Here is a 16,359-nt window from a genome sequence, read left to right on the forward strand (position 1 = left end):
ATCATAACCAAGTAATAAATAAGTATTCATTCAAAGCATAACATCGTTAACATTTCCTCCTAGAGTGCAGACCAGACACACCATCGCACCAAATAAATCACCTCAACTCATGGATCAACAAACCTCAAAAATAAGACCATGACCACACACACCCGCTGAAACACATCAACTTGAAACACGCCGCCGAAACACTGACCTCAATAGATAGACTACCCTGTCCCTGTTCCTGACCCTGATCCTGATACTCAGACCAAACTTTAATTTTTTCCTTCTCAATTTCCACATCCCTGTTCCTGGTTCCGCCTTTTTGTGCTTTTCTTTCTTTCTTTTTTTTGTTTCGCAAAACGCCACGGCTAGAATTGAAATGGACTAAGCAAACAACGAATAATAAACAGCAACCCAGAAGCGACAAAAGCAGGGGTGTTGACTAGCTAGCTAGCTTGGTTGGCTTTCGGAGAAAATAACTAACTGACTGGCTAACTGACAGCGGGAAAATAACCGGAAGGAATACCTTGTTCTTGCTCACATGTTCAGCTCGCATTGAACATCCCAGTGAACAGGAAGAAATGGGCCAAAAGAAAGGGAAAGTATGGGAAACAAGAAAAGAGTCAGCAGGAAGAAACTAACACCAACTAACATGTTAAAACAGTCAGAAAAGAACTAATTTTTCTCAACCTGTTGATGCATGAATCGATGGAACTATACTCCATCCACGGCCTCAATCCATCCAAACATTGCGCCCGTAACACCCGCCGCGATAGCCCACACCGCACCCCAGACCATTGCGCCTTCGGCGTCCACCTGGTTCACTGTCCCTGCGACCTGCACGACTGTGTTCGCGAACAACATGCCTGCCAGTAGGACTGTGCGGGAGACTAGCACTTGCATCTTGCGGGACAGGGTTCCCCATGTTTTGCGGTAGACGGTGTAGGCCAGGTACTCGCCTTCGGGGCTGGATGTCCCCTCCTTGTTTTTGTTGTTGCTATTCTTCTTGGAGTTTCTGGAGGATGCACCCGTTGAGCTGGCGAAGAGGAAATCGCGCGCCGCCAAGCCAGCGGGAAGGAGGGAAAGGAATAGGCCGGGGAGAGCGGCGGGACCGGCATGGATGGCGGTGACGTCGGGGATGTCTTGGAAGTGGGTGACGAGGGTGGTGGGGAGCCAGGGCGTGGCGTAGCTGAGGGAGAGGGTAACGGTGAAGATGGCAGCCGCGGCGATGGTGGTGTAGATGGTTGTCGGGCGGTCGTTGAGGATGGAGCGGTTAGGAATGCGCGTGGAATCCGAGAAGGAGTGGAGGGGGGTGAGGTTGCGGAGGAGGATGAAGGGGAGAGTGGTGGAGAGGAGAGTAATGAAGTAGCTGGTAAGGATCGTGGTTGGGCGCAGGCTGTAGAAGGTCGAAAGGAGGCTGAAGGTGGGTAGGTGGGTGAGGTAGGTGAAGGAGAGGACGTCGCGGCCTTGAGATTCAATGTATTAGTTTTCGCTAATGATTATATGGGGTTTAAACGGGGATAACGGAATACCGTCAAAGCCCATGATCCAGGCAAGTCCGACCTCGACGGCCTTCCAGGCCATCAGACCTCCTACTTCCCACCATGTCTCGAGGTGTTTGCTCACACGGCCTAGTTCGCCGAGTGTGATCCCCGTCGTCAGGGAGAAAAGCGTCGAGCTCAATGCCAAGCTGCCGAACACGGCGAGGATGAAGCGCACGGCGGGGTGGATGCGGTCCAGGCGCGTCTTGTGACGCAGTTGGCGCGTCGTCTTCTCGGCGGTGTCATCGTCGGCTGCTGTTACCGCGGAGAGGACTTCTTTCTTGCGGGGAGCCATTGTTTTGTTAGTGGGTGGGATTGTTTAGGGGATATATGAATTGATGGTGTGATGGACAGGGTCGGAGGGATCAGGAAGAGGGGAGAAAGAGAAGAGGGGAGGAAAGTGAGGAGAGGAAAAACGACAGCAGCGAAATAAAGATGAGGCTGGGATGATGCGATGGCCAGAATGAGCTGCCGGGCGGTGAGAGGCACTCTGGCCATGATGTCACCGGTGACGATGCCCCCCAAAGGAATCCAGAGACCCAAGAAGTTGATGTAGTCAGTTGGTATTCTATAAGACAATCGTAAGTGGCTTTGAATCGAATCTTTTAAATACATGGGTCAGCCAAGCCACCTTCCCACCATGTGGCACATGTAGTAGTAGTACACTCAGAGATTTCCTCCGAGATCAACTTAATCCCAGAGAACCTCCATCTTCTATACATCGTACAAGCGCACCAGGCCGAACCTGGTCTTCAGTTATCCTCCTTTTCCTCTTCTTTCTCCATAACGGAAAACTCTGCCGCACCCTGCTCACGACCCTTGTGGTCCCGCATGACCAGTTGATACTTGCCCTGGTTCCAGAGGTCCTTGATCGTCAGCTCCCGAGTACGTCCCAAGCTCTCAATATCTCCAATGCGTGTAAGAGTGCCTTCCAGGTGTTCGTCGAATCCTGGCCAGCCACAGATCTCCTTGAATGCATTCTGCATAGGCACCGAATCCGCACGCACCATGGCCCGCGAGTCGATTGTGAAGATGTTCTCGTGGTCGTAGCTCTGGATGAAGTCCGCGCGCGTCATGATCTGTCGCGCTTCATGGAGAGGAATCTCTGGGAGGATGTGGCCCAGCTTCGGATCATAGGTCCTATCCATTTCCTCTCCTTTGTCCACAAGTGCTTTCGCCAGCACCATTGCCGCAGACTACATCTCGGTCAGAGCGCCGGTCTGTTTGTCATCGACAGAGGAGGTTGCACTTACAGCATATTTCTGCTGGTCCATCACATCGTCGTCCATCTCAGGTCCCAGGATCCAGCACTTGTTGAGGAACCACGTCTTCTCGGCCTCGCAGATGCTCTCACAGAGCTTCTTGTAGTCTAGGGCCTTGGCAACTCGGTTGAGGTAGGACAATCGTCCGCCGACGAGATTGTACACCTCCTCAAGTTCCTCGTGGGTTAATTCCTGGCCAAAGTACTGCTTGCGGTACTTCCTCAGGGCTTCCATTGCTCGATCCTTAGGAAGATCCCGCACGGGGATGACCTCCATTCTGGTAGCGTACTTCTTCAGGCGTTCATAGACCCAGTACTCGTCGCTGTTCAGGACTATTTCCGTCAATACTCAAACATAGATGTATGGATCTGTAATAAAGCTTACCTGTTGTCACCAGACCACTTGCAGCCCACTGTTCGGCCCGTTGCTGAATCGCCTCGAGGAGATCCTGGCCATCGTGATCGTCTCGGATCAGGTGCGCGCTGTTAATTATCAAGACCAAAGGCGACTTCTTGCTGCGTCTTCTGGCAAGAGCAACCTTTTCCAATTTGTTGAAAGCGCGTTCAATATCAAGGAGAGCGGTAGTATCCCGAGGGCCCTTGATACTGAAAAGACTGCCGATGTAGCTGTTCAAGTGGCGTCAGCAACTTGATGCACGCATGAGAGAAGAAAACTGTAGTAGGCCTACTCTTCGTGGAACTCATAGTCCAAAGCCTTTCCCAGACGGATCCGGAAAAGCTCGAGATCGGCATGGGCTTCGAACATGGCACAACCCTCGCCATCAATCTTGCGCATCGCCTCTAGAAGCATCGACGTCTTTCCGGTTCCCTTTTCGCCCACGAGCAGGTAATACCGACCACCAGCATTACCGGAGATGATTCTATCCATTCTGGCTTGCTCATCGCGATGCACCCAATGCTCCTCGTAGGTAGACTGGTGCTTTCCGTCTTCCACACCGGCCAGCTCGAGAGCCGGATCACCCGGTTTGAAGGCATTTTCCATCTTCTCCAAGATAAGATACTTGTAGTACCGATGGTACGCGTATCCAACCATACTAGCAGGCATTAGCATGAAGAAAAGATCATTGAAAAAAAAAAGATCAGGATAGCTTACCCGAGAACAGCCATCGAAGCAAGAGTAGTAGCCGCAGACTCCCCCATCTTCAGCAACGTCGATCGCAGAGTAGGTTCATCTTCCGAGTCGTCATTCCTCCGCCTTTTACCTTCCTTTGTGGCATTTTGTTCGGAAGAGGAGGAATCTGTGTTTCTCCGAATCTGGCACTGTGAGAATCCCCGTCGATAGGCGGGGGTTGTTATGCGGGTAGCAGTAGTTGTGGTGGTTGTTGTCCTGGGAGGCGTCCGCAGGCCAACCCAAGAGAAAGAGATCACGGATCGTTGAACATTGCGATACAACATGGTTCTCTGCGCTGGGTATCGGATACCCCTGCTGATTTCCCGGATAATAATCCCGAGGGAGATAGATGATCACCCTATAATATCAAACAACGGATGTATGTATATATGAAGAATTGAGATCGAATGAAATTGATAAAGGAGTGTGTGGAACTTTTTTAAAGGGCGGAGATGGGTCCGGCACAGAACTGAGACACACCACTCTATCTATACATCGAAAGAACCGCTGTTTCAAGATAGAGTCGAATCCTAACAGCAACAAGGCTCCCAATGGCAGAAAATTGGGCAGAGAGAAGGTGCGGGAAAGACAGAAGCAGCGACAAATGAAGGAATAATGAATGAAAGAAGGCCAGCGCACGGTGAGAAAAAGAGGTGAGTTGGAATCGGGCCCGAATCAGTACTGCTACCAAAAGTCGGTACTACTCGCCCAGATCGGATTGGCGTGGATTTACTCCGCTGCTGCGCCTCGCATCCGGGCCCACCTTGTGGCTGATCATTATTCAGATCTATTAAGTATGAGGCAGATGTGGATTATTGCAGTGCAGGCTGGGTGGGTAAAGCATAGCAACAACAGGCTTGCCTCATATTGCATTATTTGTCTAAGATCTAGACTTGCAGATGTTTTATCTCGACGAATTTCATTTCCCCAGTTTGTCTCACGTGACCTACCTTCAATGCATATTCGATGCTATCGCGGCCATGAGATTATCCGTGGCTCATCACATGCCCCCATATACTACTACATTATCGGTATCTAATCATTACTCTAAAGCAGTCGAAGCAGGCAGGATAATCGATGACCAACTGCTTTGGTTCCCGAGACAATTCGTCCACATCGCCTTGAATCGCTGTACGAGGGCATTATTAGTCAATCAATCACGTTTTCCTACAATTTATCTATGGTATGTTATAACTTCATGGTTGAGATTAATTGGACCAATGTTATGAATAGCTACTAGTCCACCAACCTTGTACGGATGCATCAGGAAATTGAAAAAAAATGCCAAAGTATAAGCGAGCCAATGTTACCCGATATGATCCCCAGGCCAACACCGTTACTTTACTATGGGATACTTCTCTCCTATTTTGTTCTTCAGTGGTAACGACGTTACTCGGGGCCGCACTCATCAAACCAATGAGGATATTAATCTAACCCGTTGCTAGTAGCATTCTCAACAATATGCTGAATGATTTGCTAAACAAGTGTCAACCCCGCTCTCGGTTCATGCCTTCATCCGTCCTGTCAGTGGGGCCTCCGCAGCTAGTTATAGGTACTCCCCTTAGGCTGCGGGCATGATTTAATCTCGATGGAGAATTCATGTGGTCAACGAAGTTATCTTTACAGGACGGGAAACTCATGCGTTGTCCATGGCGGGGTACCCAAGGACAAGCGAAGACTCAGCCAGCCAATCTGGCCAGGACAGGTAGTCGAGGGTTTTACTGAATCATGAGGTGCACGAGGCTTCCACTGGAAATACATCTAGCTGGCTTGTTTCACACGGTCGGCATAACCAACGGCCTCTGAAACGCACCATTATCTGCCATCCAACTCATACGGATTGGGTAGGCGTTCCATCTACTGCATCATTGACACAGGAAGGATGCGGCCGTAGAATGCTCATTAAAAACGACGCTACGTGACTCTCATCCCGTCAAGTGACCCAAAAGAAGTATTACTCTTCTCAACCATGCCCATCTTTGAATATTCTCCTCTGGATCAAGGGCCTTTCAGCACCCGCATACTCCGTCTGCTTCCAAGCAAAGACAGAGCCGCTCCGATTGAATGTCAGCTTTCCAACCTTTCCCTTCGGGACGATATTGCCCAAGAGTACGATGCCCTCTCATACGTGTGGGGAGATGAGGCGGACGGACAGTGTAACATCTCAATCAACAATCAGGCTCTCTCTGTAGGAAAGAATTTACACTCCGCACTCCTTAGGCTTCGAGGCCATAGAGTTGAACGGACATTATGGGTCGACGCAATTTGCATCGACCAGAACAATGTGGGAGAAAAAGAGAAGCAGATCCAAAACATGGCGCGCATATATGAGCAGGCCAGCCAGGTGATAGTGTGGTTGGGTGAGGAGGCGGATGATAGTACTCAGGCGTTAGAAGCCATTCGTGTCGCGGCAGAGTCAGTGTATTCTGGAGAGGATTCCAATCCGCCATCAGGAAGCGTCCCCATTGAGGGTATTAAAAGTCTGTTCCTGCGGGGGTGGTTTTATCGCATGTGGGTAAGTAATTTTACACTATGCCCACCGTCTTCTCCCTCCTCTTGCTCTTCACGAAGCGATATCCGATGTCTAAGGAGAGGTAGCAGATCCTCCAAGAGGTGGGCCTCGCTCGGAATATTCAGATTCTGTGTGGTCCTGTCAGAATGAGCGGTTACACATTTGCCACGGGTATCGAAGCATATCGCTCGTATGCTGGCCCTAGTGTGATGAGCACGACACATCTGATTCGTGAAGCAATCTTTCGTCCACAGTATGGTACGCACCCAATGAAGAAGCTCACCCTATCTGAATTGATTGATATGCATCATACAAACGAGGCCTCTATTCTGCATGATAAAATCTATGCTCTACTGGGACTGAGCTCTGATTCTCATGAAGCACCTGGACTGTTACCCAACTATGAGCTGTCCTGGGAGCAGCTTTTTCAACGATTAATATGGTTCCTTCTAAATAAACAGATATCAGTGAAGACCTGGCCTGGTACGGAATTTGCGAGCATACAGAGTAGTGGAAGGATCTTGGGTTTCGTTGTCACCACGGAAGACAAGCACACGAAGACCATATTGCAAGTGCTTTTGACTGGTGTTGGGCTGCGTGATGAGGGCTACAAGAGATTGTGGAAAGTAAAATGGACCATCAGGAAATCAGTGGGGTTGATCAAGTCCGGTGATATCATATGCCTCCTGAAGGGGGTTTCCTATCCATCCGTCATCAGATACGCTGATGGTTGTTTTCGAGTGATCGTGCTAAGGGCCGTTCTCCAGAAGATGAACGGGGAAGACAGTGCAGATTTCCAACAAGTACTGTCCGAGAACAATCGACCGGCTCTGAACTTTCACCTTGTCTGGAGCTGGAGAGAGCAATTGTCACCTTCCTTAGGTGTACTCAACTTGGCAGCAGAGGCTCTTGGAACGAAGTCGACAATAGAGAAGGTTCTATGGGACACCAATGTTGCAATGCACGAGACAGCATACAACAGAAAAGGGATGTACTGGCCAGCCATGTTAGCTACCGAAGACATCTTTCGGTTATTTACAGAGCGACTCGGATCTTGGCATCCAAAGACACGGATGACCTTGTACAGCGTGGCGCTCTTGTATTCCAAGGCGAATATTGGCGACAAGGCAATCCCACTACTCTTCGATCGAACTAAGGCAAGAGATATATTGCGGCGGATGTGTGGACTACAATATGGAGAGAATTTATCGTCGTTGGTGGGACGTAACTACTTTCACCGGAAATACATCGATGAACCGGATTTTGTTTCTGGGAATATGGAGATACCTATAAGCATAAGGCTCGAAGCATTGAGTAAATTGAAGGACCTGCTGCGTGAATTTGAGCACAGACCCCCTTTAAGGCTCCAGCCGTTATTTTGAGGCTTAACACAAGAGCTATTTTGGCCTGGAGTACCCTCAATGCTCAGGCGCCGCTTCCGAAAGCTCGGTATCAATGGTGTGATGTCGCACCATCGATGCCTGAAGTACTACGGGCTATGAATGTAAACCTCGTACTTTTCTTCTCTATATGAATGATTTCGGGGCTAGTTTTCGAGTCGCCTGGAGCTGCGACGATTGGTGATCGTCCACGAGGTCTATATATGAATACCATGCAGATTCCTCGGGCACCAGAGCTTCTCATTGTTATATACGGTTTTACTAATTTACTGGTCCATCAAGTGCAAGCTCAAGTAAGCATGGTCACAATTAATGGTTCTTACGAAACGACATCATCAATATTGAATGCATGAATACAGGTGCACATACAACTAAGTACTGATGCATTGCAGACTAAAAAACCCACCGATATATATCCAGCATATTGAATACGATTTCAAGAACTAGTAAGTGTTAACCACGACGAAGGATTGTAAAGTACATCCTTAAAGTATGTATAAGTGGCATATTACTAATTCCACGGGGACTTGTAGGTAAATATAGTCAATCAGTTCTGTACTGTTCCATGTTCTTGCGCGAAGCTAGCGGCCCATCAAGTTACTACATATAGGACAAATCACAAGTTGTAGAGGTATACTTGCATCTCGAAGTCTAGTCTCGTGCTAGACAAGAAACAGGTAATAAAAAAAAGGTATTTTCTACTAGGGACCAGTCTGAGCCGTATATAACATTAATCCCAAAAACGGTATCCAACTGACTTTCTGGGTGAGTCGAAAAGCTTGAAACTACTTAGTAGTAGTGAAAGAAACTTGAGGGACATAAATGCCGATAGGCACACAGTAGCCGCGGAAAATACGGGTCGCCGACGGCGATGAATAAGCATCATGGAGCTGAAACCAATGAAAAGCGGACGCAGAAATTTTTCCAGCGTTCCAGCAGTCTTGAACATATATATTTGAACACTGCCAACGGCACATCAAGGGCAACAAAAACCTAGTATGGACCGAGATTTCCTCATATATGTATAGCAAAAGGCTAAAGAACCCCACATACGAGCCCGGATGGTCTAGTGGTAAGCTTTATCCAATCAAACATTCCACCACCTTCATCGTTTAACAAATTCATAGGTATGATTCTCGCTTTGGGTGCGAGAGGTCCCGCGTTCGAATCGCGGTTCGGGCCTATCTTCCTTCTTTTTTGGTTTTAACCTTTCTTAATCTTTCCTCTCTTACCCTTTGTTTTCTATTTGCCACCTGATTACGTATACGAGCCCGGATGGTCTAGTGGTAAGCAGCCCTCAACTAAATGATCTGTCTCGGCTGTCAGTGTCTAACTAAATAACAGGTATGATTCTCGCTTTGGGTGCGAGAGGCCCCGCGTTCGAATCGCGGTTCGGGCCCATCTTCTTTTTTTGTTTTTATTTTCCCCCTTCCCTCTCTTCCATCGTATTCGTTATACTGAAGCACGATTTTGATTTTCTTTCAGCCCTCTCTTTGTCACCTTTCTCTCTCTATAACGTAATCAACGGTCGAACGGGCCACACGGTCAGGCGGGCCATCCTGAAATCCCATATAAAAGATGTCTTTTTGATTCTATTATATATCAACCAGTACTACTTCTATGAAGCTCTAACTTTGTAGATAGTTTATATATATAAGAATAAGTATTCCATGAATTTTTCAGATTTTTAGAATTTTTACTTTGATAATGAAACCAGATTCTTATATAATACATATAAATACAGATATTGTAATATGATAAGTCCATAAGTAAAAGTATATTCATTTTTAGAAGGTATATAGATATTATTTATATTATTTAAAATCTATATAGAAGAAATCTAATTCTTCTAGACCTGGATGGTAGAGATATATTATGTTTAAAAAGATATCTTTTGTATAGTATTACCAGATGGCCCGCCTGACCGTGTGGCCCGTCCGACCGTTGATTACGTTATCCGTCCTTGTCTTGATTTATTCAGTTCTTTAAATGGTCCAAATTTGCCGCCTTGACCCATTGACACTCCGGTTCCCAAAGGGGATGCACGTTTCTAATGATCTTTGCGTTCCAGCCCGATCTACTCAGATATGACTAATGTGTGTCAAGAAGCGCCTACTTTCACCAAACCTTTTTGATAAAGACTGACAGGGAGAGGTCGAGGTTGCTGGGATTAAGCCCACCAACGATTATCCATCCAACCTGCGCCCGAAAGACATGCCTGCGCGCGTATGTATCAAGATCAAGATATCTCTGGCCCATGAAGTTGGGAAAGGTTGTAAGAGTAAGGATTCGCAAATAATGTCAAGGTGTGAGTGAGTCTGCTATACATGACTGGCCTGAAGACGTAGACTTGACTTCTCACAAATAACCGTAGTAGATATTCTGCTGCAGTCAAGATCATCTAAGCCTAGTAAATGCACTAAGCAGAGTACGTTTACTAGTAAAAGCTTCTTTGACTACTCTTACTTATAGTGATTTGGTGGGCGTAGCAATACATGATATTAAAACATGTGAGTGTGACAGCGACAGGGCTGAGCCAAATCTAGTTACTAACACAATAATTAGACCATAATTCGATGAACGGATGTCACTATGAAGTTTACTCTGGTCCAGGAAGAGAAGATGCTGACCCCATGCACTTGTATATTATCCACAGCCTCTATTTGCATACAGCTAATTCCCGACTGTCAATGTTTGAGATCCCCCATTGGTGTCGGCGTCTACCCTCTGAGATCAAAATTAAAATGGCTGACTTACGCCCACCCAAGACCACTTCTTCCTCATATCGGAGTTGCTCAAGATGGCCATCTTGTTGCTAAATGTGTACAACACTACCAACGTATATCGCTTGAGGCACACTATATGTTGCAGATGCCTTGACGGATCCAGCAGAGTTTGTACCGTCCCTATTACCATCTGAAACACGAACAACTCCCCACAGACGGGACATCACGACTTCGTTCATTGCAAAGAAGTTGGATGGATCTAACACAAACCCTTGCTTTATACCGTGCAGGAGTATCGTCTCCATCAATAAATTCCTCCCACAAACAACCATCATGGACATACACAGCAACATCCAGAATCAAAGCTGAAAAGAAATGCCGCCCCCCCCCTTCAATAGCCATAATCGCCCCTATAACTCGGTTCTTCGTCCCAAGTTCTCACTCAATATATTTCCCCACTGCACACACATGTATACTATTAGGGATTGGAGAAACTTGCTCATCGGCGTCTTGCGACGCCTTGTCCTCTCTTGGGACGTGCTTGCGGGATTCTACCAAGATATGGTTGGCCACATAAGTTGATACTTGGACAGGCATTATCTTCTTGCCTCAACAGAGCAAGGGCGTGTTAGGTTTGAGCTGCACCTCCTGTACGGTCAGTGTGGAGAGATCCTGTTACAGGAATGTTCTGTTTGTCCAAACCAAATCCAAGCAAGACTGGCATCCTAAAGCGTCATTCTCATTGGGGGAAAAGGTACTTTCTAATGATGTTTGGGAGAAGACATTCAGTTGGGTGGGGCATATGTTCTGACAGTGGGTGTATGGAAAGGCCTTTTGAGTCAAGGAAGGGGCAGCTAAGTGGTTTAGTAGTATTTGTTCAGACTTTTCCGTACCGTGGTAAGGGGCAGTAGATTTGGCCCTAACAGTTGTACAGCTTCCGCTCACTCCATTTTTCCTGTGCGCTGTCTACATGACAGATCATACGAAGTATAATTCAAGAGAGGCGTTGAGGAAAGACAGCTTGCAACCCGGTACCGACAGTAATTGACATTCTAATCGCCCAGAACATTCTACATTCTATGTCTTCCTTTTTCTCCCCTACCCATTGTGCCCACAGTAGCTGAACAAAACTGCGAGCGCAGTGGTTTTACAATCCATGCTGCATAACGACTCGTGTGTGGCCAACAAGCCGAGTTTTCCTACCTACTATCCCATGCACAGCGAAATGGAGCATGCGCTCGGGAGGAAGGTGTCGTTCTTCGGACCTTACTGTGGCCCGGCAATTGATCACAACGTCCAGAAATTGCCAGTTCCCTGGGACCAGCGTTAAGTTGCAGTGAATTGTCCCGACTGAAACATATACTCCAGGATGGTCACTCTTTACCACCGGAATGGTGCACTTTCCATCCTCAGTTCGGGTCAGTGTCATGCGGACAAGCACGGTGTGCTCTTCGTTGCAGCGTTTTCCCTGCGAAAAGGTTATCACACCGGCAGCAACTTCGCAGGCCAGGACCACGTATTACCTTTCTGAATACTTCGGTACATTGGTTAGTCGCATTGACTAGATGATAGCTTGTCCAGAACTTAAAGGACAGTTGTGAGCCTCCAATGATACCACAGAGTGTGCTACCTAGGCAAACACCTCTAACTCGAAATCTATACCATGTTGTTAAGCCCTAGAAAGAGGAAAGTGGGATGTGTTATGATAAGGAGGGTGGCAGACTTACGCTTGACCTGGCTGGTGGACATTGATATTGAACTCGTTTCGACACCTTTGCTGGATTCTTGCCGAGATATCGGGAGAGCAACTAAGGCCTCCAACCAAAATCAATTTCTGCCAAACTTGTTAGCCATTTGATCCAGCGGGAAGAGCAACCAGAGGGTGGTGTACGTTGACAATATTTTTTCCAGCGCAAATATTGGCACAATCAATTTCTTGTCGAACGTGGCCAATAATTTTGGCGGCAACCGTATCGTAGATCTCCTCCATGTCACAGTGCTGAAACCCATTGACATCGGGGACTGCTACAGGACCGCAAGGAAAGTTTATTCGGGCCCAATCGGCGAACGCAGGAAGCTTGGCCCTTCTTGTCACCGGACGGTTTTCTTGACTCTTCTCCAGTGCTTTATAGATGAGCGACTGGAATTGAACGGCTCCACAGGCGTTACCTTGTGATGAATTAGCTGGAATCACGACATCCTTGGTGTTGCTTACTTGTGAAAGCAGTCAGCCGCTGGTAGTCAAACGGGGTTTGCTGGTCGACTTGGATTGTAGTTATGTCCTGGTCGTTCTATTAGTACAGGAACAATCTGGTTATCACAAATGAGATCTTACCACTGTACTTGAGCCGCAGTCGACGACCATTACTCCGTCGCCTACCTGTTGGAGAAAGCCCCAGTCATCAAGTGAACAACTTCAATTATAAGGGCAGTGTCATTCAATTGAATACTTACCTGACATTCCTGTCCCATCTGAATTTCTCCCCCATTGACGACATATACGGCCACCGCCTCGGCCTCAGAAATGAAATGGACTCTTGCACCGTTAAGTTTTGTGAACCCTGCTGAGTTGACAGCCTGTTCCATCTTGATATGAGCAGCTCTTGACCAAGTTGAGGGCGTAGCAAAAACGAAGTCTTGTGGCAGGCCTGTGACTGCAAGTTCGTCTTTCAAGACAGACGTGAGATGTCCTAATATCTTGCCCAAGAAATCTGACATAAGAAGGTAGGGATCTTCGCGCTGCTTGGGAGGTAGGTGCTCATATGTCGACAGGACAAGTTCCTTGATTAGCTCATCATCAGAGTCTTGTAAAACACGAGCATCATCAAACATATGTTTTATCCAATAGATGCAGTTCTCTTGAGCCTGAGCCTGACGGCCAACATAGCACCCACCCCCCGGCAAGTAGGCAATCGCTGTAGGAATTATCGGGTCTTTGTCTAGAAGGAGGAATCTTGTTTGCGGGTTGTCAACTCCCGTGACGTAGTAGGAAACCACTATTGAGATTCCAGGCGCGTGAGTGATAAAACACAGTCAGAGAAGGAAGCATCCAGTGGATTTGATACTTACCTGTTTTGCTTGCACCAACATCGATGCCAACGACCAGTCTCTGGTTCTGCATGATGGCCAAGATGAAAGAGCTTTGAAGCGGGAACTGGGAGAGGCGTGATATTGGTTGGAGGATCGGTACGGGTTCGAGACAAAGAGACCGTAACCCTTGGTTCGTACAATTTCAATCCCAAGAGACCATAGATTTTATACAATCCCAAGATAATGAAACCGTCAGCAGGCGGGGTAAGAGAGGGTTTTCGCTATTATTGTTGTGGCGTTTTCAGGGCTTGGGAAACGAGACCAAGTCACGGGATTGGAGGTTGATGCCCAGAGTGATACAACCTCCTTCTTCCTCCTTGTCTTTTTTCCCATCTCCTCTCTTCCAATACTCATTCTCATATCCACTCTGCCTGTCCATTGAATCTGAGCACCATGGTAAGTACACGGAATAGTAAGAGGAAAGCCGAGGCTGTCAGTACACTCCCCATCCACCTGCCATTCTGCATCCATCTTATACACCCTCCCCTTTCCCCCGAATTCTGATAGATTCCAGACCCTACTCACATGCCTGGTCTTCTCATAGGAACAACAAAATGCTTTACCCCAGACCGATGAAGCGCCACCTGAGCCTCAAACGACTGAATCATCGGGGGGTGAGCCGCCGTCTGCTGATTCGAAAAGATCGAGAAAGAATTCAGTGCATCTGACAGCCGAGGATTACGAAGCCTATAAAAGCCATTGTGACCGCATGGCAATCAGCCAGGTGGGATACAATCCAAATATCAACTCACTCAAACGCGATTATGGGACTATGCGAAGGAATATCAAACGTTGGGCTGGAGACTATGTTCGTGAGACTACACCATCACTTTCCAAGAAACAAAAAAAGATGATCATCCAAAGCCTTGATGGCTATTGCGTTCAAGAGTCTTGGGACACAATTCAATCCTTACTCGCACCCACCTGTCGTAATGACTTCCAGCTATACCTGGCCCAAGCAATGATCAACAAATTCATATTCACACATTTTCTGGATAAACCGTTCGATTTCCTAGATGGGAAACGCGATGATACCGATGAGGATGATCGATCATTTCCTGGGCGACTTCAGTATCTCTATAACAGATACTATGAGTGTAAGTAATTCCACTCGCTCCCCCTTAAGCTAATGGGCCATTCTTGATCTGACTGGCGGGGCTGTCATCCCTGGTTTTTTTCAGCAAGCCCAGTCAATGCGGTCTGGTGGAAAATGGTCACACTTGGTCTTGCCAACCTGGAAGATGACATCCATACGTTCAAGTCGCCTCGGGACAAACTGCCTTACACTTTCGGAGATGAGAGCCGCAAGCGGCAGGCAGACATAGCAAGAAACCTGGCAGACCAGCTTCTAGAGGACAGCCTGTTTCAGCTGCTTTTAGTCAAGTTGACTGATTCCCAAAAAAGGGCTGAACGTCGTGAGCTCTTGGCGAAGATTTTCCAAGGTAGCGCAAAAGGCTTCACCAAGCACGAGGTAATGCTTGGGGGACTGGTGAAAGTCCACCAACTTCCAGAGTTGAAGCAGTTCGATACTTCTACAGGAATTATGTTTTCCGAGATTCTTTTCGACAATGATGAAAAGACTCCGCTGTACATCCCTAAGCCTCGCGGCCGGGTAGTTCTCGTTGTTCGACCAGGGGTGTTCCGGTACGATACCCCCACCCAATTTGTGCCCGTCCACAATGCGCCTCTAGACATGCAGCAACAGGACACAGGCCGCACCTCCTGGTTGCTTTGTAAGGCGGAGGTTCTGGTGGAACAGGCGGAAGATAGCAGCTCGTCTGACGAATATCGACCCGATCCTGAGAACAAGGATGTTTTCTACAGCTGATCAACCTGAGTGGTCATGCTATCGAGTTGTGCTTTGCAATCCCGTGCGCGTTCGACGTGTTGTTTATTCTTCTGAAGAAAGCGAATATTTTTTCTCATTCTGCCACCATCGAGACTTGAAATTGTCTATTGCGAGAACCTGTTTATCTTAAAACAAAAACAAATCTAACAAATCATATTGCGTTGTATCCTTGACGAAAGGCATTTGATCTCGGTATCCAAAGATGCCCATCATCCAACCCCTAGGCATAACACCAGCAATATAACCCCCATAGAAGCGATGATCCGAACCAAGTGTAATGATTGCAAACATCCTGCATAGATCAAACCAAAGAAAACAGGACGAGAGACAGGGTCAAGAGTGGTTCCGTTGTCAGGAAATTCATCTAGTGCCGAATTCATGCAACTCAGCCCTAACTCGAAGCAGGAAAATCGCTGTATGAAGAGAAGTGGGGTAGAAGGATGTGCCTGCCGGGTTCGGGGATTTCATCCCTGCAAGAGGCTAGGCTAGTGTGGTATTCTGGGCTTGGACGGTGCTTTGTGCCAAACAGTCACTTTTCAATGCTGCCTCAAGAGATTGAAAATGCCACGGCGTAAAGGGAAGCCAAGATATCCTTCGACACGAAATTTATCTGAGTTCAAGTTATTGCCCTTATTGGCCATTGTGTTTGTTGACCCTGAGCCTCATCTGCCACAAATCTGCCTGTAGAGTTGACTTGGTACTTGTCGCTGAGATAGGAACTGGATAGCAGCAGCCGACAATCTGGCAAGTAGATAGCTGGCTGAGCTGGAACTGGAAGTAGGCCACCTGGTGAGGAGGGTTTGGTCCAGATTGAGCATGAATGGTTCAATGCGTACGCTGGGGAATGCCTGGTGTTCTGACAC

The 16,359-nt window shown here is 47.6% G+C and overlaps 6 protein-coding genes and 2 non-coding genes across 8 annotated transcripts, besides 1 other annotated feature; 5 read left to right on the forward strand and 3 right to left on the reverse strand.

Moving 5' to 3' along the window:
• Positions 1-699: 699 nt before the first annotated feature.
• An02g06450 (hypothetical protein) lies at positions 700-1,821 on the reverse strand (the record flags this gene model as incomplete). Its single annotated transcript, XM_001399745.3, has 2 exons — positions 700-1,451; positions 1,518-1,821. The coding sequence occupies 2 exons, from the start codon at positions 1,819-1,821 to the stop codon at positions 700-702; spliced, it is 1,056 nt and encodes a 351-aa protein (XP_001399782.1).
• Positions 1,822-2,278: 457 nt separating this feature from the next.
• An02g06460 (uncharacterized protein) lies at positions 2,279-4,203 on the reverse strand (the record flags this gene model as incomplete). The annotated part of the gene is made up of 5 exons (XM_001399746.1): positions 2,279-2,722; positions 2,780-3,120; positions 3,173-3,414; positions 3,477-3,842; positions 3,902-4,203. The coding sequence occupies 5 exons, from the start codon at positions 4,201-4,203 to the stop codon at positions 2,279-2,281; spliced, it is 1,695 nt and encodes a 564-aa protein (XP_001399783.1).
• Positions 4,204-5,888: 1,685 nt separating this feature from the next.
• On the forward strand, positions 5,889-8,259 carry An02g06470 (uncharacterized protein; the record flags this gene model as incomplete). The annotated part of the gene is made up of 5 exons (XM_059746365.1): positions 5,889-6,434; positions 6,557-7,648; positions 7,783-7,935; positions 8,050-8,124; positions 8,224-8,259. 5 exons carry the CDS (start codon positions 5,889-5,891, stop codon positions 8,257-8,259), a joined length of 1,902 nt encoding a protein of 633 aa, XP_059606855.1.
• Positions 8,260-8,887: 628 nt separating this feature from the next.
• Positions 8,888-9,014, forward strand: tRNA-Asp (ATC). Its single transcript has one exon. It is a non-coding gene; the product is annotated as a tRNA-Asp (tRNA).
• An 87-nt stretch (positions 9,015-9,101) lies between these two features.
• tRNA-Phe (AAA) lies at positions 9,102-9,231 on the forward strand. The gene has a single exon. It is a non-coding gene; the product is annotated as a tRNA-Phe (tRNA).
• A 115-nt stretch (positions 9,232-9,346) lies between these two features.
• Positions 9,347-9,785: a mobile genetic element (Remark: Vader is flanked by 44 bp inverted repeats (IR);~Title: transposon Vader - Aspergillus niger).
• A 133-nt stretch (positions 9,786-9,918) lies between these two features.
• Positions 9,919-10,650, forward strand: An02g06490 (hypothetical protein; the record flags this gene model as incomplete). Its single annotated transcript, XM_059746366.1, has 4 exons — positions 9,919-9,927; positions 9,980-10,137; positions 10,223-10,341; positions 10,397-10,650. 4 exons carry the CDS (start codon positions 9,919-9,921, stop codon positions 10,648-10,650), a joined length of 540 nt encoding a protein of 179 aa, XP_059606856.1.
• A 901-nt stretch (positions 10,651-11,551) lies between these two features.
• On the reverse strand, positions 11,552-13,678 carry An02g06500 (uncharacterized protein; the record flags this gene model as incomplete). The annotated part of the gene is made up of 9 exons (XM_059746367.1): positions 11,552-11,677; positions 11,765-12,025; positions 12,081-12,213; positions 12,285-12,391; positions 12,449-12,726; positions 12,773-12,839; positions 12,893-12,937; positions 13,012-13,553; positions 13,627-13,678. 9 exons carry the CDS (start codon positions 13,676-13,678, stop codon positions 11,552-11,554), a joined length of 1,611 nt encoding a protein of 536 aa, XP_059606857.1.
• Positions 13,679-14,040: 362 nt separating this feature from the next.
• On the forward strand, positions 14,041-15,475 carry An02g06510 (uncharacterized protein; the record flags this gene model as incomplete). Its single annotated transcript, XM_059746368.1, has 3 exons — positions 14,041-14,043; positions 14,192-14,744; positions 14,829-15,475. The coding sequence occupies 3 exons, from the start codon at positions 14,041-14,043 to the stop codon at positions 15,473-15,475; spliced, it is 1,203 nt and encodes a 400-aa protein (XP_059606858.1).
• Positions 15,476-16,359: the final 884 nt, after the last annotated feature.

The sequence above is a fragment of the Aspergillus niger genome (assembly GCF_000002855.4).
Source record: "Aspergillus niger supercontig An02".
NCBI classification, from domain to species: Eukaryota; Fungi; Ascomycota; class Eurotiomycetes; order Eurotiales; family Aspergillaceae; genus Aspergillus; species Aspergillus niger.